Genomic DNA, 25505 nt, shown 5'->3' on the forward strand with positions numbered 1-25505 from the left:
TCCATATGTTATGTGTACCCCAAAATTGCATAAAATAAGTCAGCTAAAAAAAAAAGCCCTCATGCAGATCCATTAGCGGAAAAATAAAAAATAGTGGTGACAGAATTTTTTTAAATAAATAAATTTTAAAAAGACTACTAGCGTGAAAGTTGTCATAATTTGCAAAATTATTATTGTAGTTAAGAAAAAAGTCTGCCACATTTCCTAAAGTTTTACGCCTGAATTCTGTCAAAAATGATTTGATCAACAGGGTCCAAACCTGGTGTATTTAAGAGTGGATCACCCCCCACACCTTTTCCCATCTGTATCATGATGCTTGAATGTATGCATGTACACAGCAGCTAGACGCCAATCACCATTTTAGGGGTCTGGGAGGCAGAGCGCTCTCTCCTCATGGATACACTGCATTACTAAGCTGTGCGTCTGGTGTATTATTTATTAATGGAGTAACACTGCACATAGAGCAGCATAGTCCAGTCACAGATCATCATGAAATCTGCAGCAACATCTTTTATCAAGCAGTCTTTTAGCGTTTCCTCGAAGGCCTCTCAGCACACAATAACTTACCTTTAGAGATGATTTGTTTGTAGTTTTATCACTGGGATCATTTTTGGACAGGGCAGTTGTTCTTCCTGTGAGATCTGGCATTATGATATTTTTGTGCTGTGTATCAGCTGTGGAAAACTCTGTATTTTGTATACTTGAGAGTGATAATTCATTGATTTCAGAGTACTTTTCTTCCAGACTGGACCCATCGTCGCTGTTCTTGGTGTTACAAAGAATAAGAGACTTGGATATAGACCGGAAGTTTTTCGGCTTCTTCATTTTTTTCCCAGTGCTGTTCTGTCTGTCCATCTTTAAGGAGGACATAAAGATGCTGGCTCTCTCGTAACCATATTTGTTGGGCATGTCAAGAGTTAGGCCTATATCACCCACAGTGAGACTTTATCGCTGAAAGGACAAAGAACTTTATTATGATGTTGCACATAGTTTACATATAACATTTTGAAGACAAAACTCATGATCTTATTGCATAATGGAACCATTATATGAGTGCTCATGATCAGCATCACCTCTCTGCAGAATGTCTTGTGTAACTTCCACCAGTCTATCATTCACTTTTCTTTTATTTCTATGTAGTTTATTATGTAACCCTGTATATATACAGCACACAAGCTTACAGACACAACACTGCTGGCAGCCAGTACTACGGGTAGTCTCATCCTTACAACTGAGCATGTGTCAGGTTCATAAAAATGGCCCCTGCTTTCAGGGTTCAGTCTGTTATCTACAAGAACAATTTTGCCACGCACCCGGCCACACCCCAATCTACGCCTATTTACCATTATCTTTCTCCCCCAGCAGGAGGAGTTGTCAGAGGGGCGCTGGTAATGAGGTACATTCAGCAGATGCCCGAGACTGCAGGTTGTAGACCCAAATCCGGTACTGTTTGTGTTTGCTGTATCCAGGACGGTTGGGACTAGAGGTGAGCAGGTCGATTCACGGGTCTCCAGTCCAGCGTCCAGGTCAGTGCTACCTGGCGGCTGGACAGGATGCCGTGAATCTCTTATCTTCCGGTGTCCCCGGCGGCTTTTGATCACCAAGGGCAGCGCGATGTCATCTGCTCACCTCTAGTTGGGACCTGAGGATTATTTTTTTTCCCTCATTCAGTCGGAGCCGTCAGAACTTTCTTATCTTTATGTAGCTTCACTATACGACATCCGGCCTTTTTGTGTCTGTAAAGCCATGTTCACGCATTACAGAAATACTGTGTTTTTTGTTGTCCGCACCAAACTGCACAATAATAATCTCCCCCTTATTTGATGCATTTCTGATGCAGATGTGAAGCCGCATTTTTAATGTGCTTTTTATAGTACAGAAAAGCTTTGATTCTGCACTTTAAAAAGTATCTGCATTTTTTTAGACTCCACATAGATGCATCTAGAGAAAAGAAAGCACCAAAATCGCACAGTTCAGCAGCGTCCATGGGAGCACAGGGGGCGCCTTTTTTGTTGAAGCAGTTTTTATTACGGATTTTTTACATAAATGGGGTAAAGAAAAAGGGGGAGGCATATTTTAAATACACAGTAATATAGAAAAAGGGGGGAGACATATAAATACACAGTAATATAGAAAAAGGGGGAGACATATAAATACACAGTAATATAGAAAAAGGGGGAGGCATATTATAAATACACAGTAATATAGAAAAAGGGGGGAGACATATAAATACACAGTAATATAGAAGCGAACAAGAACAAAATAAACACAAAAAAAGAGAACATTTAAAAGGATAAAAGATATAGGCAAAATAAAGGGTGGAAAGGGTTAAGGATGAGAAGGGGGAGAAATAATATAGTTTATTAAGGAAAATGGGAAAAAAGGAAAAATAAAAAATTAAAGGATTAGAAGGAAAATGAAAAAGATTGGTATGTACAGGATAGGCAACGGAAAGGGGTTACAATACACATAAAAACATATATAAAACATTAAAGAGGTAGGAGGAAAAGAAAAGGAAAGGGAAAGGCAAGGAAAGAAAAGGAAAAGGAAGAACACCTGTAAAAACAGGTGGAGAGACAAGCGTATAGATAAATACACTGCTCAAAAAAATAAAGGGAACACTTAAACAACAGAATATAACTCCAAGTAAATTCAACTTCTGTGAAATCAAGCTTTCCACTTAGGAAGCAACACTGATTGACAATCAATTTCACATGCTGTTGTGCAAATGGAATAGACAATAGATGGAAATTATTGGCAATTATCAAGACACACTCAATAAAGGAGTGGTTCTACAGGTGGGGACCACAGACCACATCTCAGTACCAATGGTTTCTGGCTGATGTTTTGGTCACTTTTGATTGTTGGTTGTGCTTTCACACTTGTGGTAGCATGAGACAGACTCACAACCCACAGAAATTGCTCAGGTAGTGCAGCTCATCCCGGATGGCACATCAATGCAAGCTGTGACAAGAAGGATTGCTGTGTCTGTCAGCATAGTGTCCAGAGGCTGGAGGCGCTACTAGGAGACTAACCAGTACACCAGGAGATGTGGAGGGGGCCGTAGGAGGGTAACAACCCAGCAGCAGGACCGCTACCTCCGCCTTTGTGCAAGGAGGAACAGGAGGAGCACTGCCAGAGCCCTGCAAAATGACCTCCATCAGGCCACAAATGTGCATGTGTCTGCACAAACAGTTAGAAACTGACTCCATGAGGGTGGTATGAGGGCCTGACGTCCACAGATGGGGGTTGTGCTCACAGCCCAACACCATGCAGGATGCTTGGCATTTGCCACAGAACACCAGGATTGGCAAAGTCACCACTGGCGCCCTTTGCTCTTCACAGATGAAAGCAGGTTCACACTGAGCACATGTGACAGACGTGACAGAGTCTGGAGACGCCACGGAGAGCGATCTGCTGCCTGCATGACTGGTTTGGCAGTGGGTCAGTAATGGTGTGGGGTGGCATTTCTTTGGAGGGCCGCACAGCCCTCCATGTGCTCGCCATAGGTAGCCTGACTGCTATTAGGTACCGAGATGAGATCCTCAGACCCCTTGTAAGACCATATGCTGGTGCGGTTGGCCCTGGGTTCCTCCTAATGCAGGACAATGCCAGACCTCATGTGGCTGGAGTGTGTCAGCAGTTCCTGCAAGATGAAGGCATTGAAGATATGGACTGGCCCGCCCGTTCCCCAGACCTGAATCCGATTGAGCACATCTGGGACATCATGTCTCGCTCCATCCACCGCTCCATTGCACCACAGACTGTTCAGGAGTTGGCGGATGCTTTAGTCCAAGTCTGGGAGGAGATCCCACAGGAGACCATCCGCAACCTCATCAGGAGCATGCCCAGGTGTTGTAGGGAGGTCATACAGGCACATGGAGGCCACACACAATACTGAGCCTCATTTTGACTTGTTTTAAGGACATTAAATCAAAGTTGGATCAGCCTGTAGTGTGTTTTTCCACTTTAATTTTGGGGGTGACTCCAAATCCAGGCCTCCATTGGTTAATAAATTTGATTTCCATTGATGATTTTTGTGTGATTTTGTTGTCAGCACATTCAACTTTGTACAGAACAAAGTATTCAATGAGAATATTTCATTCATTCAGATCTAGGATGTGTTATTTGACTGTTCCCTTTATTTTTTTGAGCAGTGTACTAACTTCTAAATAATGTAAAATTCTGTTTGTTGAATTCTAATATCGGGCGCAGTTCTCATGGAATCACATCCACTTTGCTTCGACAATTAAACACAGCAAAAATTTTGTGCAAAAAAAGCAGCAGAAAACACACAGCATTTACACTACATGTGAACACGGTCTAAAAATTTCGAAGCAAAGTGGACCTGATTCCATGAAATCTCTGCCCTCTGTGGTCTGAAGACACTGCTGAGTTCTGCGGTTTTGGTACATTTTCTCTCTATAGGCTTCTTCTGAAAAAAGCGCATGAAGAAAAAAAAAGCTGCTGCATTTTTAAGTGCAGAATCAAAGCTTTTCTGTACTATTAAAAAGCGTTAAAAACTCTGCTTAATATTTGCCCCAAAATCGCATCAAATAAGCCGGAAAGCGCATAAAAGAAATGCAGCAAACACACAATAATCAGAGAAGATTGTTATTGCATTGTGTGGTGCGGACATAGGCGGATTATAATGAGGGCAATCCGGGCTACCGCCCGGGGCCTCGGGTCTCCAGGGGGCCGGGGGCTCCGGGGGGGCTATGGCCGGATTGCCCTCATTATATGTGTGGCCGCGCGGCACATACCGGCAGACAGTGGCGGGGGGGGGCCCCGGACCACTCCCCCAGCAGCGGTGCATGGCCGCTACTTCTTCTTCGGCCGGGCCAGCACTGCAGAAGTTAACTTCCCTTTGCTGGCCCGGCCGCGTCACTGCTAGGAGACACGGCCCTGTGCGCGGCCGTGTCTCCTAGCTGTGACGTCACGCCGTGCGCGCCTGGCCTGCACTGCTACTTACCACCGGAGAGAAGCAGGAGCCAGGAGGACTGGAGCCGGGGGATGGTGAGTGTGTGTGTGTGTGTGTGAGAGAGAGAGTGTGTGTGTGTATGTGTATGTATGTATAGGCAGATATCATTGTGTGATGTCTGTTTATATGTATTTTTGTGTTTCAAATGTGTTTATGCGTGTATGTATATGTTTGTGTGCGTGACTGCGTGCGGCCTCCTGCTGAGTCTAGATGGCTCCGTGCGGCCTCCCGCTGTGTATAGATGGCTCCGTGCGGCCTCCCGCTGTGTATAGATGGCTCCGTGCGGCCTCCCGCTGTGTATAGATGGCTACGTGCGGCCTCCCGCTGTGTCTAGATGGCTCCGTGCGGCCTCCCGCTGTGTCTAGATGGCACAGTGCGGCCTCCCGCTGTGTCTAGATGGCTCCGTGCGGCCTCCCGCTGTGTATAGATGGCACCATGCGGCCTCCCGCTGTGTATAGATGGCTCCGTGCGGCCTCCCGCTGTGTATAGATGGCTCCGTGCGGCCTCCCGCTGTGTATAGATGGCTCCGTGCGGCCTCCCGCTGTGTATAGATGGCTCCGTGCGGCCTCCCGTTGTGTATAGATGGCTACGTGCGGCCTCCCGCTGTGTATAGATGGCTACGTGCGGCCTCCCGCTGTGTATAGATGGCTACGTGCGGCCTCCCGCTGTGTATAGATGGCTACGTGCGGCCTCCCGCTGTGTATAGATGGCTACGTGCGGCCTCCCGCTGTGTATAGATGGCTACGTGCGGCCTCCCGCTGTGTATAGATGGCTATGTGCGGCCTCCCGCTGTGTATAGATGGCTACGTGCGGCCTCCCGCTGTGTATAGATGTCTACGTGCGGCCTCCCGCTGTGTATAGATGGCTACGTGCGGCCTCCTGCTGTGTATAGATGGCTACGTGCGGCCTCCTGCTGTGTATAGATGGCTACGTGTGCTCAATATTGAGTCATACAATTAATGTAAGGCTATGTGCCCACGATGCAGAAATGCTCCAGATTTTTTTTGAGAGTTTCTGCATCTCCCTGGCAGAAAAAACGCATGCGGATTGTACATGCGGATTTTACATGCGTTTTTCCTGCCAGGGACATGCGGAAGTGAGGCGTTCTTCACATGCATTTCCGCATGCGGGTTGACAAGCGCTTTCCAAGAGATTTTGGCATCACTTGGAAAGTGCTTGACAACTTAGTCACACTATATAAATCCATGCAACCACCTTCTGATGGCCTGCCGACGTCAGCAGTCGCGTGACCCGTCACATGACTAAATGACGTCATGGCAGGTCCTTTTCAGACCCTCGCGAGCAGCCTGCAAGCCAGGACACATAAAGACACCGGGGGCCATCAGAAGGTAAGTATAATATTTATTTTATTCTTTTTTTTACAGGTTCTATGGTACCCGGGTCCGGAGGAGAGTCTCCTCTTCTCCAAACCCGGGTACCATCCGCACATTGAAACGCATGGATTCTGCATGTACAGATGCAGTGATGCGGATTCCATGTTTTCCAATGCAAGTCAATGGCGGCGAAAGCGCCGCGCTTCCGCAAAATAATTGTTAGTGCTGCGGATTTTTCCGCAATGATAATCCGCAGCGGACATTTCCGCAGCATGTGCACAGCACATGCGGATTATCATTGGGGAACATGGCAGACCTTCTACCAAGCGTTTTTTAAGCGTTTCTGCAGCGGAATTGCCGCTGCGGAAACTCTTAAAAAACGCGTAGTGGGCACACAGCCTAAAAAAAAATATTATAATTAATATTGTGCCAAATTAATTTCACGTGAACTATCACAGGGGATCATGTGACATGTCACGTGATACATCAGGTGTGTGTGTGTGTGTGGGGTGGGGGGCCCGTGCCTTCTAAACTGCCCGGGGCCCTTGCTACTCTTAATCCAGCCCTGGGTGAGGACACCTGCAGAAAAAAAGCAGCAGAAAGAACGAAGCATTACACGGCGTCAGCATTAGGCCAGGGCCCCACTATCACTATTATACCTTTTCTCCGATTGTTCCTCACCTGGTTTTGACTCCCACTTCTGAGAAAAAATACTTACCAAATACTGAACAAATACTGATAGTGAGACTGTGACCTTACAGTTTTATTAAATTTTTTATGGGAGAAAAAATATCAATCACTCCATGTTTTTACATCATTTACCGATCCCATCAAAAATCTGATCACTGTGTTGTGCAGGTTGTTCTGATTACAGGGACACTAAATATGTCCATGTTATTTGATGATTTGTGATGTTCATTATTTTTTATAAAATGCATTAAAAATGACAATATTTTTTTCATTATCAAGTATTTTTCATTATTATTTTTTAGCAATTTTATAGGCTGAAAAAATCTCTTATTCTCCCTATAGAATAAAAATACATATATTGTACACAGCAGTGTATTTCTATCAGTACATTCAGCCTAGTCAGATCCTGAAGTACAGATGAAGTAGACAGAATTCTCCTAATGACACCTCTAGAGCTTGTGGCTCAGCCGCTTAAGTGTCAATAATGTTTTAAGGTTGTGGGTTCAAGAACAGGAACTCACAAAAAAAAAAAATACATTTTTGTAATTGCTCATAAATTTACTACTTTTATAGGACCAAAAAAATCATTTTCTTCAAAAAAATCATTTTCTTCAGCTCAGTATACAGGCTCCATAAAAATACATTGTTATACACAATGTATTTCTATGGAGACGTATACTCTGGAATTATTGCCTGCATTGTAGAGTCAAGATAACCAAATTATCCTATGGCCATCATTGAGAGCTGTAGCTCAGTGGTTTGAGCTACAGCCTCTGGACACTAAGCTCCCAGTTTGATGTGAGTTCAAGTCCTGAGGAGATAACATCACAGAAGAAATAAGAGGTAATATAATATAGTTTATTCACTGAACAGTGAGTGGCCTGACCCCTGTGGGGGAGGAGCTACAGAGCAATGAGAACATCAGAGAGTTGAGGATAAATAGAAGCTGGGAGAGCAGCTGAGCTGTGATGGGACACAGGACTGATCCCTCAAATCAGGACAGTCTTGCCAAATATGGCACAGTTGGGAGCTATGAATACAGATTACTATAATTGTTAAAAAAAATAAAACCTGCACAGCAGACAAAGTGGGCCCATTGTAGTAGATGGTACAGTGCCTAAATTATCTACTGAAATATCAAATACAGTACTCTACATCAGGGTAAAACAGTAATTTTATTATATATATACCATCATAAAAATTGTATAAAAATGATGTCTCTGTGGAAGAAGCACAAGCAAAATGTACATCAGGGTGCAGAGAGTTTTGCTGGGTTGGTACCTCATTTTGGTATATGCTTCTAACATTTGGTTCTTAAATACGTTATTGGTTTTATACCTTATGCATTTAGTCAATGTGCAATTCATTATAAGTAACCAATGTACATTTCTATGTCATATATATGGTTTTCCATACAATTCGACCACTGACCTTCTGTTTTCTTTTTGATAGTGTTTTCACACTTTAAAGGGAATTTGTCAACAGGTTTTTGCTACCTCATCTGAAAGAAGCATGATGTAGGAAAAGCGACCCTGATTCCAGCGATGTATCACTTAGTTTACTGGGTGCAGCAGCTGTGACACAGACTTTAGATGTAGCATGAAGCAAAGCTGAGAAAGCTAATCCCGCCTACACCAGGCTCTGTATGTACATTGTCTATTGACAGTGAGCTACTTATCACAGGAGGGGACGTGGTCAGATGACTTGAAATGAGGCAGCTAGTCCCAGCAATGATAATGTCCTAGTGATTAAACCTTCATTGTGAGAAAACAACAGCACACAGCCTGATAAGTGACACATTCTTGAATTCAGTGTTTTAACCCCTACCTCATGCTATCCTCAGATTAAATAGCAAAAGCCTGCTGACAGATTCTCTTTAATGTATTTGTTTTTATACAATTTTTGTGCCGGAATATCTAGTAAAATTCTCCCATACTACTGTATTTACATGTATTCTTAATGAACAAAGAATGTTGTTTTGGTCTGTTGTTTCACTAGCTTTAATAGGGATATTGAGAGTATAGAGAGAGGATAGCAGTAATGACCAGATGAATGAACCAGTGTTATATAGGTCAGGGTGCAACAGTAGAACATTTCCCTGTCCTTCTATGACCCATCACAAGTTTGTGAGGTTCACAGCTATCATTCAGTTTCACAATAAATATTATGGATGTTCTTACATCACAAATGTGCTGCAATATGTTCACTTAGAAATATTTATTGGCTTACGGATTCCTTGTCTCTCTGTGTCCACAAAGCTTGGAAAAGGATGAGGACTTAATTTACTGTTGTTTTAACTCCTCCTGACTTACTCGGCAGTCATACCGCAGTGAGTGGTGCAGATGACTCAAGCCCAGTTTATTACTTAAGGTTGGTTGTGTAGACAGTTTATAGATAGATGTTCAGCCAGTAATTATGGTGTTTATATGTGCTGACATTTTAGCTGTTAGTTTACTGTAGCCCATAACTTCATAATTCTTGCAATTCATAAAAGAGGACACCGTTGCAACATCAACCCGGTCTTACACATGCTCGTATGTTGTGTTTTACAGCATATGGAGACTAAATGACCAGTCATAGTTGTTCATGTCATATCTAGAGAAAGAAGTAGACACATATCCTGGACTTTATTACATTTTAGAAGATTATCCAACAGTAAAACCAGTAATGTTATGGTGTAGTTGGGTGATTGATACAAAACCTAAAGTAGAGCAATGACTTGTTAAAGAGGTAGTCTCAACATTACTAATGGTTAAATATGAAAAGTGCTTGTAAAAACCGTACTTATTAAAAATCCGCTTCATTCTCAAGAACAGAAGAATTTTTAATTTTATTGTTTAATTCACTGTCTAGGATACCACCGACTGCTGCAGTCTAGCATAGATTGCCAAGCATATGCAGTGCTTACAAGCTGTTTTTAATAGAGCTTGTAAGCACTGATTGAGAGCTGGGTAGACCAGTGAGCACACATGAGTGAGCACACACTTCAGTCAGGTGAAACAACAATGCTGCTGGTCCGAGCTTACAATCTTCATTAGTGCACTAGCCCCTGGCAAGCAGGAAGCAGGGGTGCAGTGTGCTCCTGAAGATTTAAAAGAACAACCTTTAAATGTTTCAAATTCTTCCTGATTTTACTTGTGTAACATTAATGTATGACTAGAGGGGTCTGGTCACTGAGACTCCACAGATAAGCAGATCATACGGTATCAGCGCTCAAGTAAAAGGGTTTGAACAACTGATGTTGTGTTTGCTACTATAGTAGTGAATCAAAATTAATATGCAAACTCATGTTTATTAATTCATCCATTAAAAAAAACTACATAAAAGACATTATAAAGACCAAAAGTCAATGGGCAAACAGAAAAATGCCAGCACTAGTAAATACGGTAGATACTATAATGGAGTGTATTATCACTAACCCCATGCTCTATTATGGAGCAATATGTGAGTTTGGTGTGGTTTTTGAACACTTGACTCTACAAATTGCATTTGTTTTTTATTTTTTTCCTTTACAATTTTAGTTTTTTTTTACAGAGATAAAGAAAATCCTCATGGGTGCTGTATTTGGTATTTGTCTGTGTGTATTAATTGCACTTGTACTTATACTTTATATTTATGATTATAGCATTCAATGCATTTCCCTCCCTAATAGTATTTACTTACTATTGCAGCTATTGTCCTATTCACCTATTGTTTTTTTGGCTTTGTAATGACCTACAGTGGTGGCCAAAAGTATTGGCACCCTTGCAATTCTGTCAGATAATACTCAGTTTCTTCCTGAAAATGATTGCAATCACAAATTCTTTGGTATTATTATCTTCATTTAATTTGTCTTCAATGAAAAAACACAAAAAGAATTGTCCTAAAGCCAAATTGGATATAATTCCACACCAAACCTAAAAAAGGGGGTGGACAAAAGTATTGGCACTGTTTGAAAAATCATGTGATGCTTCTCTAATTCGTGTAATTAACAGCACCTGTAACTTACCTGTGGCACCTAACAGGTGTTGGCAATAACTAAATCACACTTGCAGCCAGTTAACATGGATTAAAGTTTACTCAACCTCTGTCCTGTGTCCTTGTGTGTACCACATTGAGCATGGAGAAAAGAAAGAAGACCAAAAAACTGTCTGAGGACTTGAGAAACCAAATTGTGAGGAAGCATGAGCAATCTCAAGGCTACAAGTCCATCTCCAAAGACCTGAATGTTCCTGTGTCTTCCGTGCGCAGTGTCATCAAGAAGTTTAAAGCCCATGGCACTGTGGCTAACCTCCCTAGATGTGGACGGAAAAGAAAAATTGACGAGAGATTTCAACGCAAGATTGTGCGGATGGTGGATAAAGAACCTCGACTAACATCCAAACAAGTTCAAGCTGCCCTGCAGTCCGAGGGTACAACAGTGTCAACCCGTACTATCCGTCGGCGTCTGAATGAAAAGGAACTGTATGCTAGGATACCCAGGAAGACCCCACTTCTTACCCCGAGACATAAAAAAGCCAGGCTGGAGTTTGCCAAAACTTACCTGAGAAAGCCTAAAACGTTTTGGAAGAATGTTCTCTGGTCAGATGAGACAAAAGTAAAGCTTTTTGTCAAAAAGCATCAACATAGAGTGTAGAGGAAAAAAAAAGAGGCATTCAAAGAAAAGAACACTGTCCCTACAGTCAAACATGGTGGAGGTTCCCTGATGTTTTGGGGTTGCTTTGCTGCCTCTGGCACTGGACTGCTTGACCGTGTGCATGGCATTATGAAGTCTGAAGACTACCAACAAATTTTGCAGCATAATGTAGGGCCCAGTGTGAGAAAGCTGGGTCTCCCTCAGAGGTCATGGGTCTTCCAGCAGGACAATGACCCAAAACACACCTCCCAAAGCACTATAAAATGGTTTGAGAGAAAGCACTGGAGACTTCTAAGGTGGCCAGCAATGAGTCCAGACCTGAATCCCATAGAACACCTGTGGAGAGATCTCAAAATGGCAGTTTGGAGAAGGCACCCTTCAAATATCAGGGACCTGGAGCAGTTTGCCAAAGAAGAATGGTCTACAATTCCAGCAGAGCATTGTAAGAAAGTCATTGATGGTTACCGGAAGCAGTTGTTCGCAGTTATTTTGGCTAAAGGTTGTGCAACCAAGTATTAGGCTGAGGGTGCCAATACTTTTGTCTGGCCCATTTTTGGAGTTTTGTGTGAAATGATCAATGATTTGATTTTTGCTTCATTCTCTTTTGTGTTTTTTCCGTGCAAGCAAATTAAATGAAGATAATAATACCAAAGAATTCGTGATTGCAATCATTTTCAGGAAGAAACTGAGTATTATCTGACAGAATTGCAGGGGTGCCAATACTTTTGGCCACCACTGTATTTAATTGTTTTTATACAATAAATTAGCATTTTTCATTTGGTCCAGAGCTATTCTTTTCTGTGGTTGTAATAAATTTATGTTGGCGGCGAGTTATATTGTGTGGACTACTTGCTTGGTGTAGTGCCGGCGTCCCTGCCCCCTGCTAGGCAGGGACGCTGTTCCCCTCACCGCTCTGCTCCGTGCCCGGCGTCCCTCTCCCGCTCTGCTGGCAGCGCGCGCTCCTTCCCGGCCACTGTGCTTAGGGCGCGCGCGCGCGCCCTCCCTCCCTCTTAAAGGGGCCACGCGCGCCGTCCTAAGGAGTCCCCGGCCAATGGTCGGAGGACTTTACCATATATAAGGCACCTCCTCCAAAATGGAGGTGCCCGAGCAATGTTGTTGCACCGTTCTACTCTGCTTCAGCCCTCAGGTCCCGTTGCCAGTTACCTGCCAGATTCCTGCCAGCTTGCTGTCCTAATCCTGCCTGATTTCCTGTTACCTGCCTGCCTGCCTGAGGTCCGACGGTCTGCCTTACAACTCCGGTCAGTCTGTCTAAGGACCAACTTGCCCGCTCACCTGGGAGCGCACATCAGCTACCTGCCTGCTTGCCTGAGGTCCGACGGTCTGCCTTACAACTCCGGTCAGTCTGTCTATGGACCAGCTTGCCCGCTCACCTGGGAGCGCTTCTCCGCTACCTGCCTGCTTGCCTGCCCGGAGGCTCCGCTGTCACGTGCTGTGACCACCAGCTATTCCAGACTCTTGCCCGCTCACCTGGGAGCGCTTCTCCGCTACCTGCCTGCTTGCCTGCCCGGAGGCTCCGCTGTCACGTGCTGTGACCACCAGCTATTCCAGACTCTTGCCCGCTCACCTGGGAGCGCTTCTCCGCTACCTGCCTGCTTGCCTGCCCGGGGGCTCCGCTGTCACGTGCTGGGACCACCAGCTATTCCAGAGACTCTTGCCCGCTCACCTGGGAGCGCTTCTCCGCTACCTGCCTGCTTGCCTACCTGGAGGCTCCGCCGTCACGTGCTGTGACCACCTGCTATTCCAGAGACTCTCGCTTGCTCACCTGGGAGCACACATCCTCCATCTGCCTTGCTAGCCTACCTGGAGGTTCAGCCATCACAGGTCGTACCTACCCTTTATCTAGAGACTGGCCCGGTCACTTGCCGTGACCTCCAGCCCGTTCTTCCAGAGACTGCCCCGGTCACTTGCCGTGACCTCCAGCCCGTTCTTCCAGAGACTGCCCTGATCACTTGCCGTGACCTCCTGCCCGTACACCCAGAGACTGTCCCGGTCACCTGCTGTGACTGCCTGCCTGGTCGCCACCCGCTCCCTTACAAGGACCGCTCCCTTGTATAGTAGCCCAGAGGTTCCGCCTCCCAGACCCGTTACAGTTTGCTCGGGCCATGGAACCCGGTGGCACCCAAGCTCCCTCGCTCTCGGACCTGTGTCATGAACTGTCCCGTCAAAGGTCCCAACAGGAGTCCATCCTGGGTCACCTGCGGAATGTCAATACTCGCCTGGACACTCTGACTGCTCCACCAACAACCTCCGCCAGTGCCATGTCTCGCAATCCGGCAGCTCCGCTGTCTACTAACACCATGATATCCTACCCCGGACCTCGGCTTTCTGCACCTCCTCGCTTCGGAGGCGACTCAGCCCAGGCTCGGGGCTTCATAAATCAGTGCACCCTGCACTTTGAACTATTGTCCCACCAGTTTATCTCCGACCGAGCCAAAATTGCATTCATCATGTCCCATCTCACCGGGGAGGCCCTGGCCTGGCTAAATCCTCTATGGGAGAGAGGAGACCCCCTGGTGTCCAACTTGCCTGCTTTTCTCACGGCTTTCCGGAAAGTCTTCGACGAACCCGGACGGAAGACCTCATCCGCATCATCGTTGCTACGCCTCCGTCAGGAAAGTCTCACCGTGGGCCAATATGCCATACGGTTCCGTACCCTTGCCTCGGAGCTGGCCTGGGATAACGACGCTCTGGTTTCCGTCTTCTGGGAGGGTCTGTCCGGCCGTATTAAAGATGAACTTGCCGGTCGGGACATTCCTACCACTCTCGATGACTTAATAACTCTTGCCACCCGGATTGACCTACGGTTCCAGGAGCGTGCCAGAGAGGTCACCCGTGAGAGGAGGTTACCACGTCTAGCTCCTACTTTTCAGAAACCCGTCACTCCTTCTGTCTCTAACCAGGTACACCCTCCTGAGCCTATGCAGGTCGACCAGACCAAGATGGTCAAGACCCGTCAGGACTTACGCCGTGCCGAGGGGACCTGCTTCTACTGTGGCAGTAAGGAGCACCGGATCCGTGCCTGCCCGGAGAGGTCGGGAAACGCCTATGTCTAGGTTCGCTCAGAGAGGTCCACCTAGACAAGAATAAATCCTCTCCATCCCTGCTGTTGTCAGTTTCAATCGTCTACGGGGAGAACCGTTATTTCGAACTAGCCCAACTGGACTCTGGAGCAGCCGGGAATCTTATTTCACAGTCCCTGATAGAGAAATACCGCATCCCCACCAAACCTCTGGCTGTACCTTTGTCTGTTGCTGCCGTGGATGGGGGGCTCTTACCACGCCCCATCCAACTCATCACCGAATCCATTACTCTGCAGGTGGGAATGCTGCATTCTGAAAGTATCTCCTTCCATGTTCTGCCTGGACTCTCTCACGCCCTCTTGCTAGCCCTACCTTGGCTCCAGAAACATGCACCCGTTCTTGACTGGCAGACCGGAGAAGTCCTTCGCTGGGGACAGGGCTGCCATAAGACCTGTCTGGTTCCCGTTCATCCCGTCCGTCCTTCTCCTACCCCAGCTAATCTACCTGGACTTCCGATTCCTTATTGGTCTTATGCTGATGTCTTTAATAAAAAGGAGGCAGAGACACTACCCCCTCATAGACCATACGACTGCCCTATCGACCTGTTACCTGGTACTTCTCCTCCCCGTGGGCGTATTTATCCATTATCCGCTGCTGAGACCCGGTCGATGTCCGAATATATTGAGGAGAATCTGGCCAGGGGATTCATCCGGAAATCTACCTCCCCGGCGGGAGCAGGCTTCTTTTTCGTCAAAAAGAAGGACGGCTCTCTCCGTCCCTGTATAGACTATAGAGGCCTTAACCAGATCACGGTGAAGAATAAGTACCCCCTTCCGCTCATTCCGGAGTTATTTGATCGTCTGAGGGGGGCTAGAATCTTCACCAAACTGGACCTCCGTGGGGCGTACAACCTGGTTCGTATCCGTCAGGGGGATGAATGGAAGACGGCATTCAACACCCGGGACGGCCACTATGAATATCTGGTAATGCCCTTTGGCCTCTGTAACGCTCCTGCCGTCTTTCAAGAGTTGGTCAATGACATCTTCCGGGACCTTCTCTACTCCTGCGTAGTGGTGTACCTGGACGACATCTTGGTCTTCTCTCCGGATCTCCAGACTCACCGGAGGGATGTTCGTCAGGTCCTGCTCAGGCTCAGGCAGAACCATCTCTACGCTAAATATGAGAAGTGCCTCTTTGAGCAGACCTCGATTCCGTTTCTGGGCTACATTATCTCTCAGACCGGCCTACAAATGGATCCTGAGAAACTGTCTGCCATCGAGAAATGGCCCCGACCAGAGGGGTTGAAGGCTATTCAACGGTTCCTGGGCTTCGCCAACTATTACCGCCTCTTCATCCCGCACTTCTCTTCCCGGACTGCCCCAATTTCCGCGCTCACCCGTAAGGGTACTAATCCCAAAGAGTGGCCGCCCGAAGCAGAGGAGGCCTTTCTTTCCCTAAAACAGGCCTTCTCTTCCGCCCCGGTGCTGCATCGCCCGGACGGCAACAAGCAGTTCTTCCTGGAAGTTGACGCCTCCTCCTCTGGAGCCGGAGCGGTACTTACTCAAAAATCATCTTCCGGGAGAATGGTAACTTGTGGCTTCTTCTCCAAACTCTTCTCCTCTTCTGAGCGCAACTATTCCATAGGAGACCGAGAGTTATTGGCCATCAAGCTGGCGTTGGAGGAGTGGCGTTACCTACTCGAGGGGGCTCTTCATCCGGTAATAATTTACACTGACCACAAGAACTTGGCTTACCTCCAGCATGCCCAGAGACTTAACCCGCGCCAAGCCCGGTGGTCCTTGTTTTTTGCTCGCTTTGATTTTGTTCTTCATTTTCGCCCGGCTGACAAAAACGTCAAAGCAGACGCCTTGTCCCGATCCTTTCTGGTGTCCGATCTCGAGGAAGAACCTAAACATATCATCGATCCCGCCAGAGTAATGCAGGTGGCTCCCGTGAGTCTAAATCGTCTCCCTCCCGGTAAGACGTTTGTTTCAGTACCTGATCGGGAGAAGATCCTACACTGGGGCCATTCGTCTAAACTAGCTGGCCACGCCGGTCAGAAAAAGACCCTCCAGCTTATTGCCCGGCACTATTGGTGGCCTACCCTGCACAAGGACATAATAGACTTTGTTTCTGCCTGTGTGTCCTGCGCCCGCAACAAAGTCCCGAGACATCTGCCAGCCGGACGCCTCCTTCCGCTGCTGCCCCCTGGCAGCATATAGCAATGGACTTTATAACTGATCTCCCCGTCTCTGCCGGTTGTACGGTCATTTGGGTGGTCGCTGACCGCTTTTCCAAGATGGCTCACTTTATTCCCCTGCCAGGCCTTCCATCTGCACCCGAGCTGGCTAAAGACTTTATCCGCCACATCTTCCGTCTTCATGGCCTGCCCCTCCACATCGTGTCGGATCGTGGGGTACAGTTCACCTCACGTTTCTGGAGAGCCACTTGTAAACTACTAGACGTCACCCTGGACTTCTCTTCCGCTTACCACCCACAGTCCAATGGTCAAGTGGAGCGGATCAATCAGAACCTGACCAGTTACCTCCGGCACTTCGTTAATGCCCACCATTCTGACTGGGTGGATCTCCTACCATGGGCCGAGTTCTCTTATAATAATCACGAGAGCGAATCCTCCTCCAAATCCCCGTTTTTTGTAGTCTTTGGTCAGCATCCTCGGATTCCTTTTCCTGTCTCCACCTCTGTGGACAACCCGGCTGCGGAATCTCTCGTTAGCAAATTTTCCTCCATATGGGAGAGTACCCGGTCCGCACTCCTTCTGTCATCCGAGCGTATGAAAAGACACGCTAACAAAAAACGCCTGGATCCTCCACAATTTCGTCCAGGAGATAAAGTCTGGCTCTCATCTAAATATGTTCGACTCAAGATACCTTCTTACAAGTTAGGGCCTCGGTTCATCGGTCCTCTGGAGGTCATCAGTCAGATCAACCCGGTGGCCTATAAATTGAAACTCCCGGCCAACTTACGGATCCCTAACTCCTTCCATGTATCTCTCCTCAAACCCGTGGTGCTTAACTCTTTTTCCAAGTCTACAGGTACGCCTCCTGCTCCGGTTTCTGCTGAGGACGAGTTTGAGGTAGAGAACATTCTTGCCACCAAAAGGGTAAGAGGAAAGACCTTTTTTCTGGTAGATTGGAAGGGGTTTGGTCCTGAGGAGAGAACGTGGGAGCCCCGGGAGAACATCCATGCCCCTCTCATCCTAGCTAAATTTCTATCTGGCCTAAAAAAGGGGGGGCCTAAAGGGGGGGGTACTGTAGTGCCGGCGTCCCTGCCCTCTGCTAGGCAGGGACGCTGTTCCCCTCACCGCTCAGCTCCGTGCCCGGCGTCCCTCTCCCGCTCTGCTGGCAGCGCGCGCTCCTTCCCGGCCACTGTGCTTAGGGCGCGCGCGTGCGCGCCCTCCCTCTTAAAGGGGCCGCGCGCGCCGTCCTAAGGAGTCCCCGGCCAATGGCCGGAGGACTTTACCATATATAAGGCACCTCCTCCAAAATGGAGGTGCCCGAGCAATGTTGTTGCACCGTTCTACTCTGCTTCAGCCCTCAGGTCCCGTTGCCAGTTACCTGCCAGATTCCTGCCAGCTTGCTGTCCTAATCCTGCCTGATTTCCTGTTACCTGCCTGCCTGCCTGAGGTCCGACGGTCTGCCTTACAACTCCGGTCAGTCTGTCTAAGGACCAACTTGTCCGCTCACCTGGGAGCGCACATCAGCTACCTGCCTGCTTGCCTGAGGTCCGACGGTCTGCCTTACAACTCCGGTCAGTCTGTCTATGGACCAGCTTGCCCGCTCACCTGGGAGCGCTTCTCCGCTACCTGCCTGCTTGCCTGCCCGGAGGCTCCGCTGTCACGTGCTGTGACCACCAGCTATTCCAGACTCTTGCCTGCTCACCTGGGAGCGCTTCTCCGCTACTTGCCTGCTTGCCTGCCCGGGGGCTCCGCTGTCACGTGCTGGGACCACCAGCTATTCCAGAGACTCTTGCCCGCTCACCTGGGAGCGCTTCTCCGCTACCTGCCTGCTTGCCTACCTGGAGGCTCCGCCGTCACGTGCTGTGACCACCTGCTATTCCAGAGACTCTCGCTTGCTCACCTGGGAGCACACATCCTCCATCTGCCTTGCTAGCCTACCTGGAGGTTCAACCATCACAGGTTGTACCTACCCTTTATCTAGAGACTGCCCCGGTCACTTGCCGTGACCTCCAGCCCGTTCTTCCAGAGACTGCCCCGGTCACTTGCCGTGACCTCCAGCCCGTTCTTCCAGAGACTGCCCTGATCACTTGCCGTGACCTCCTGCCCGTACACCCAGAGACTGTCCCGGTCACCTGCTGTGACTGCCTGCCTGGTCGCCAGCCGCTCCCTTACAAGGACCGCTCCCTTGTATAGTAGCCCAGAGGTTCCGCCTCCCAGACCCGTTACACTTGGGTTACTTACATTAGTAACTGCACAGTATGTTTGCTGCCCTGTAAGGCTATCTTGTAACACCTTGATCGGCGATGTTCATGCAGATCTTGAGTTGAAGTCAGATGCTCCTGATTTATTAAGAGGCATAAACCTCTCAATGACTCAGAAGCGTCTGACAAGTGGCATGTACCTTGCCAGAAATGTTACTCTAGTTGAGGACTGGAGTAACATTTTGCATCTTACCAAAGTGATTTAAATTAGAATTCTGGTGTAATCGCTATGATCAATTGGGGCCATTGAATGAACAAGAGACTGAAATAGTTGTAAACTTCTAAACATATGGTCAAGGGTATATGCTCACGTGGAGATTTGATGCAGAAATTTTCCACCTGAATGGAACTTACAGTACATGCACAGAAACAACCCTATGTGTATGTACAGAAAAGATTTTGCAGTTGCATACATTTCTGCCTTGAATCTGCTGCACATGAGCATACCCTAAATCAACCATTGGAGTCTAATAAGCAATAAATACTGAATTCTTTAGAGCAATATGCTCCTCTGATAGCTGTATATAGTGAATTGCACAACTAATTCCTGGAATAGAATTTTGCCCTTTAAAGCAGAGAGCTATAAGTTACAGTTCCATGCTGAAAATGAAGATCATCATCTGTAAATAATAAACTTAGTCATGACTACATCCATGGCACAATTTATGTATGTCATGATCGGCTTTGCACAGTATATGAACACTGTCAATGAAAGCCATGGAAACTCATTGGAACCATTGATGGAAGTATCCTAGACCCATATGTGCAGCCTTTAAATGTCATGAACCCATATAGCGGCCTTTTTTTAATCAAAACAAGCTCATTTTGGACAACCTTACAGATCACTCACATATTTCATTACCTACATTAATTGCGATTGCTGCTTCTGATCTCCTTCCAGCTCCATAGCATACTTTTTATGAACTGGTGCCAAAATCTACTGCGTATGTAAAGCGATCTAGTGTTGTAGTAAATCAGATATCTGCCTCCTTATTTTCAACATCTAGAAATGTTTTCAGGATCCTTTTGGTACTCTATGTAATGAGAATCATTCGGGGTTTTTTTCCTGGTGGACTATTTCCATCTAAAGAGACTCAAGGATCATAAACTTACATAGTCTCTGAACACTATTAGATCTATTTTCAACAAATAATCCTTCATCCTTATCTTCAATTATTATCAACACATCTGAAGAATAAGAAAAAGTCTAATATAATAATTGCCACTGTGCTGTACATATCATCAGCATTATTAACATTATGCACAAAGCGCTATCATTTTCTGTGGTGTTCTACAATTTGAAATATTTAAAATAAAATAAAAACGTACATTTTATATACATTTTATATAATAGTCCTACACATAAGGTGTTAATTAAAAATAAGAACGTACAAATGTACCAAAACTCACCCATTATTCTCCTTTAGACTAAAGAAGGTGCAGGTGTGAACCGATCCATTATTTCTTTCCCTTAATAAGAAGACAAGAAAATGACAAATATTAAAATGTCATAAAAAGCTATCGATAGCTCCTTCCTTGTATGCTCTATATAAATACAATGATCAATTTGTGAGTATTGTATCATCTATTTTAAACTCAAATTAATGTAATTTATCAAATCTCATGTATTTTTTTGGTTGTTTGGTGACTATACTACACTGTGTTCCAAATTATTATGCAAATAATATTTTCTCAGATTTTCCCAAATTACCTATATGAATTGCAGTCATTGTAATTTTCCAGTCAAATAACTATTAGAGTACAATTGAAAGGTTTTTGTACAAACTGCCTATGATAACAGTATATTTTTTAAAAAATAAAAAACTCAAACTGCACTCAAAATGCATGTTCCAAATTATTATGCACAGCAGAGTTTTCAACATTTTCATTTTAATAAAGAACAAAAAAATGGTCATTTTTGAAATTATAAGCATTAGCAGGTTATTACAAACTGAAATCAAACAGTTTTCAACTCAAAACTTTATTCTAGGTGATGTTACATTTGCACATAGGACCCCTTGTTCGAAAGGAGCTTCTGAACTCTCTCGTCCATTGAATTTGTCAGGTTTTGGATGGTTTCTGCTTCAATTGTTTTGCATGAGGACGGAATACCCTCCCAGAGCTGTTTCTTAGATGTGAACTGCCTCCCGCCATCATAGACACTCCTTTTGATGATGCTCCAGAGGTTCTCAATGGGGTTGAGGTCAGGGGAGCATGGGTGCCACACCATACGTTTGTCCCCTTTTATGCCCATAGCAGCCAGAGATGCAGATGTGTTATGTGCAGCATGAGACGGGGCATTATCATGCATGAAAATGATCTTGCTGCGGAATGCACGGTTCTTCTTCTTGAACCATGGAAGGAAGTACTGTTTGAGAAACTCAACATACATTATGGAGTTCATCTTTACTCCTTCAGGGATCCTAAAAGGGCCGACAATCTCTCTCCCCATGATTCCAGCCCAAAACATTACTCCACCTCCTCCTTGTTGGCGCCGTAGCCGTGTTTGCATGGGGTGTCCATCAACCAGCCATCCTCCACTCCATCCATCTGGACCATCGAGATCATTTCATGCATGATAATGTCCCGTCTCATGCTGCACATAACACATCTGCATCTCTAGCTGCTATGGGCATAAAAGGGGACAAACTTATGGTGTGGCACCCATGCTCCCCTGACCTCAACCCATTGAGAACCTCTGGAGCATCATCAAAAGGAGTGTCTATGATGGCGGGAGGCAGTTCATATCTAAGCAACAGCTCTGGGAGGGTATTCCGTCCTCATGCAAAACAATTGAAGCAGAAACCATCCAAAACCTGACAAATTCAATGGACGAGAGAGTTCAGAAGCTCCTTTCGAACAAGCGGTCCTATGTGCAAATGTAACATCACCTAGAATAAAGTTTTGAGTTGAAAACTATTTGATTTCAGTTTGTAATAACCTGCTAATGCTTATAATTTCAAAAATGACCATTTTTTTGTTCTTTATTAAAATGAAAAGGTTGAAAACTCTGCTGTGCATAATAATTTGGAACATGCATTTTGAGTGCAGTTTGAGTTTTTAATTTTTTAAAAAATATACTGTTATCATAGGCAGTTTGTACAAAAAACTTTCAATTGTACTCTAATAGTTATTTGACTGGAAAATTACAATGACTGCAATTCATATAGGTAATTTGGGAAAATCTGAGAAAATATTATTTGCATAATAATTTGGAACACAGTGTACATTGCTGATCTGGTACCATTAGGCCATGTTCACACGTTCAGTATTTTACATCAGTATATGTAAGCTAAAACCAGGAGTGGGTGATAAATACAGAAGTGGTGACGTGTTTCTATTATACTTTTCCTCTGATTGTTCCTTTCCTGGTTTGGCTACAAATACTGAGGTAAAATACTGACCAAATACTGAAAGATTGAAAGTGATCTTAGGCCGGGTTCACACAGGCATATAAAATCATCAGAGTTCCATCCAGAAAACTTGGACGATTTTGTTCTCACTTGTCATCCTTGTGCAATCTCCTTGCAATCCGATTTCATACAGTAGTGGTTATTAAAAATTTACAAGTCTAAATACAGCTTCCTATGTTAAAGAAATGAAATATTTGTAAAAATCTGATGCTATACTGTGGCTCTGTATGGCTTCCAATTTTTTTGGCGCACCCATAAAGTTGAATGAGGGCGTCTCATCTGAGTTACTAAAGAAACTAGTGCATGCTGCGATTTTTTTCATATGCAGATTCGGTCAGTGAAAAAAATCGCTTTCCTGTACTGCCCCATTGAATTACATTGGTCCGTGTGGTTTTCCATGGGCAGCACTCAAACCGAAAATACAGTCATGTGAATGTGGCGCCCTGCTGCACATTGGTGCCACAGATCCTAGAGGAGTGCATGGACGGATTCCTCCACAAGAGGCCCTCATAGCATTCACACACCTCCACCTTCCACCTCAGACCACCAGAGGGAGCCCGTTAGGGATATAAATAGGGAAGGTGGAGCTAGGCAGTTAGTTAGTCTGGAGTAAGTCTGAAGTCTGTAAGGAGTCCAGTTACAGTCTAAGTCTGGAATCTACAGTCTAAGTCTACAGTCTGCTGCACCCAGAGAGGTTGTCAGCCCAGCCCAGACTCAGGAGCTCAGGTTAGTGAGCCTAAGGCGTGCCGACGCCATAAGAGCCGTGAAGAGTAGCGAGGCCTACTGCCAGTGTGAAGCCTAGTGAGGGCCCTGACCGGCAGAAGGCAAGTGGAGTAAGCGAGCTATGTAGGGGGCAGAGGAGCTTAGCCAGCTCACCCCAAGACCATATACCGGACACCGGGTCCGTGTCTGCAAGGATCTCTAGGACCAGCAGAAACAACCGGAACCGCTGGCGAACTACATGTCCCAGGAACACCAGAAGCTGACCGTTATCCCAGGGTCTGGAATCACTGAGGCCCAAGAGACCAGGGAGTGTGATCTCCAACAGAAGGCCCTACCACCAGGTCAGCAGGTGCAAGACAGAGACCAAGTTAGGCCTAGCTTTAGGCAGGTCATAAACTTGTCAGGAAAAGGCAAGAAACAGAAGGCCCCACACCCGCTCACTGGGGAGAGTCCTGAAATGCACCCTTCACCCTACAATGCCCTGGATCCCGCCTGAAACACCACCAGTAAAGGTACTGAAGTGAACTGTCGTGTGTGTGCCTATTCTTCTTCTGACCCGGCTGGGTCTTCTCTGTCCTGCATCCCTTCTCCTACGCTGCCCTGAGGCCCCGCTCCACCTGTGGGGAGCCGCACCAACTAAGCTGCCTGACCACTGGCCTCAGAGGACTGTAGCAGCGCTGGTGATCCTCACCAGACACCACGGGTGGCGTCACGAACTTTCCCTATCCCATATAACTTTCCCCATTCCTTGCTTTTTTAAGAGTGACCCCAGGGTACGGCCCCGGGAGCCGGCCACCCCGGCATCCCCCAAAACCTACAACAAGGCCCGGGCGCCGAGTCGTCCCCATCCCCTGGGCGCGTCATCTCTTCCTGGCGTCACGAACAGGATTCCGTGCCCGCTACAACGCCGGAGTGTTATGCCCGTTGCCACCGGGTACTGTGCGCCTTTATTCTGTACTGTGTATTTAACTGTGGCGAAGATTGCCGTCATTGTTGGGCCGCCGAGCGGGAAGAAGGGCGTAACCGCGGGAAACTGAGAGGCGTACCTGCTGAAGCGCGCGAAGCCCCGGACACGCCCCACGCCTCGAACTCAAACCAGGAAGCGTCAGGTCCTGGAAGGAGCGCCAATGAATGCTCTGACGTAGGACGCAAGCGACGCAAGGTCCTGAACGAAGACCGTCACCTGCGGAACTGCGGCCTACCGGAAGGAAAGAAGAGAAGGTAGGCCATGGTTCGCTATGGGGGCGCCAGAATGTCCGAAGAACAGCACAATGCCGGAGTACCGGTTACCGGCTCTGATAATCAACCCGCGCTCGGTGCCAAGCAGGCCGAAGCAGCCGCTCCACCAGCAGGGCCTGTAACCCCTGTCATACCCATGGCCCTACCGTACTTCCCTGGAGCGAAGTGGCTCCCCCAGTACAGCGGCAAACCAGATACCCTGTCTGGATTTAAACGGAAAATATGCGGTATACTGGACATGTACTCTATGACAGGCAAGCAAAGAGCCGCTGTTGTATTGGGACAATTGACTGGTGCTGCAGAGCGAGAAGTAGAAACCTGGTCAGCCGCAGACCAAGAGTCAGTGTCCGCAATCTTTAAAAAGTTGCAGACTGTCTTTGAGAATCGTACTGAGACAGAGCTCCGGATGAGGTTCTACAACTGCTCTCAGCAACCGGAGGACAGTGTTTTGGACTATTCCTGGCGTTTACAAGGGGCCCTACGAGCTCTGAAACAGGTTAGTCCAACCAGCAGCAATGATGAAAATAAAATGCTGAAGGAACAGTTTATCCGGGGACTGAGCTCTCAAGAGGAGAGCAGGACTGTGCGTTGGTGGTCCCTGGATCATCCAGATGCCACCTTTGACAACCTTAAGGACATGGCTATTAAAGGACTGCAGCCCCTGGAAACAACTGCTATCCAATGTTACCAGGGTGGGGCCACCCCAGTGCTTGCAGCGTCCACCTTTTCCCTGGTGGCAGCTGAAGCCAAGGTGCAAGCAAGGTCCCCTAGTGAGCTGGACAGCCTGCGCTCTGAAGTGCGTCAGTTGAGCAAAACCCTGACCACTGTACTGAGTGCCCTGCAGCTGCAGACGGAGCCCGAGGAGGAAGGAAGGATCCTGCTAGCCGACAGCCCTGAGGATATCCCCTGGATGAGAAGGAGGAGGAGGACAACGTCACCCCCTGGGAGGATCAGCGACCAACGCCATCCACCGAGGGACCCTGTCTGCCACCGCTGCCACAAGACAGG

At 46.8% G+C, this 25505-nt stretch overlaps 1 protein-coding gene across 2 annotated transcripts in view; it reads right to left on the reverse strand.

The window, feature by feature from the left end:
- IL16 (interleukin 16) overlaps positions 1-25505 on the reverse strand; it is a 219654-nt gene that overhangs the window by 106634 nt on the left and 87515 nt on the right. For both annotated transcript variants that reach the window (XM_073653140.1, XM_073653139.1), the window contains exons 2-3: positions 20533-20592; positions 568-951 (exon numbers count right to left, since the gene is read on the reverse strand). In XM_073653140.1, coding sequence (XP_073509241.1) covers positions 568-909 — 342 coding nt within the window. In that variant the 5' untranslated portion in view covers positions 910-951; positions 20533-20592. The remainder of the gene's footprint in view (positions 1-567; positions 952-20532; positions 20593-25505) is intronic.

This window comes from Phyllobates terribilis, unplaced genomic scaffold (genome assembly GCF_046119375.1).
Source record: "Phyllobates terribilis strain yellow unplaced genomic scaffold, ASM4611937v1 Scaffold_11__3_contigs__length_659146591, whole genome shotgun sequence".
Classification (NCBI taxonomy): Eukaryota; Metazoa; Chordata; class Amphibia; order Anura; family Dendrobatidae; genus Phyllobates; species Phyllobates terribilis.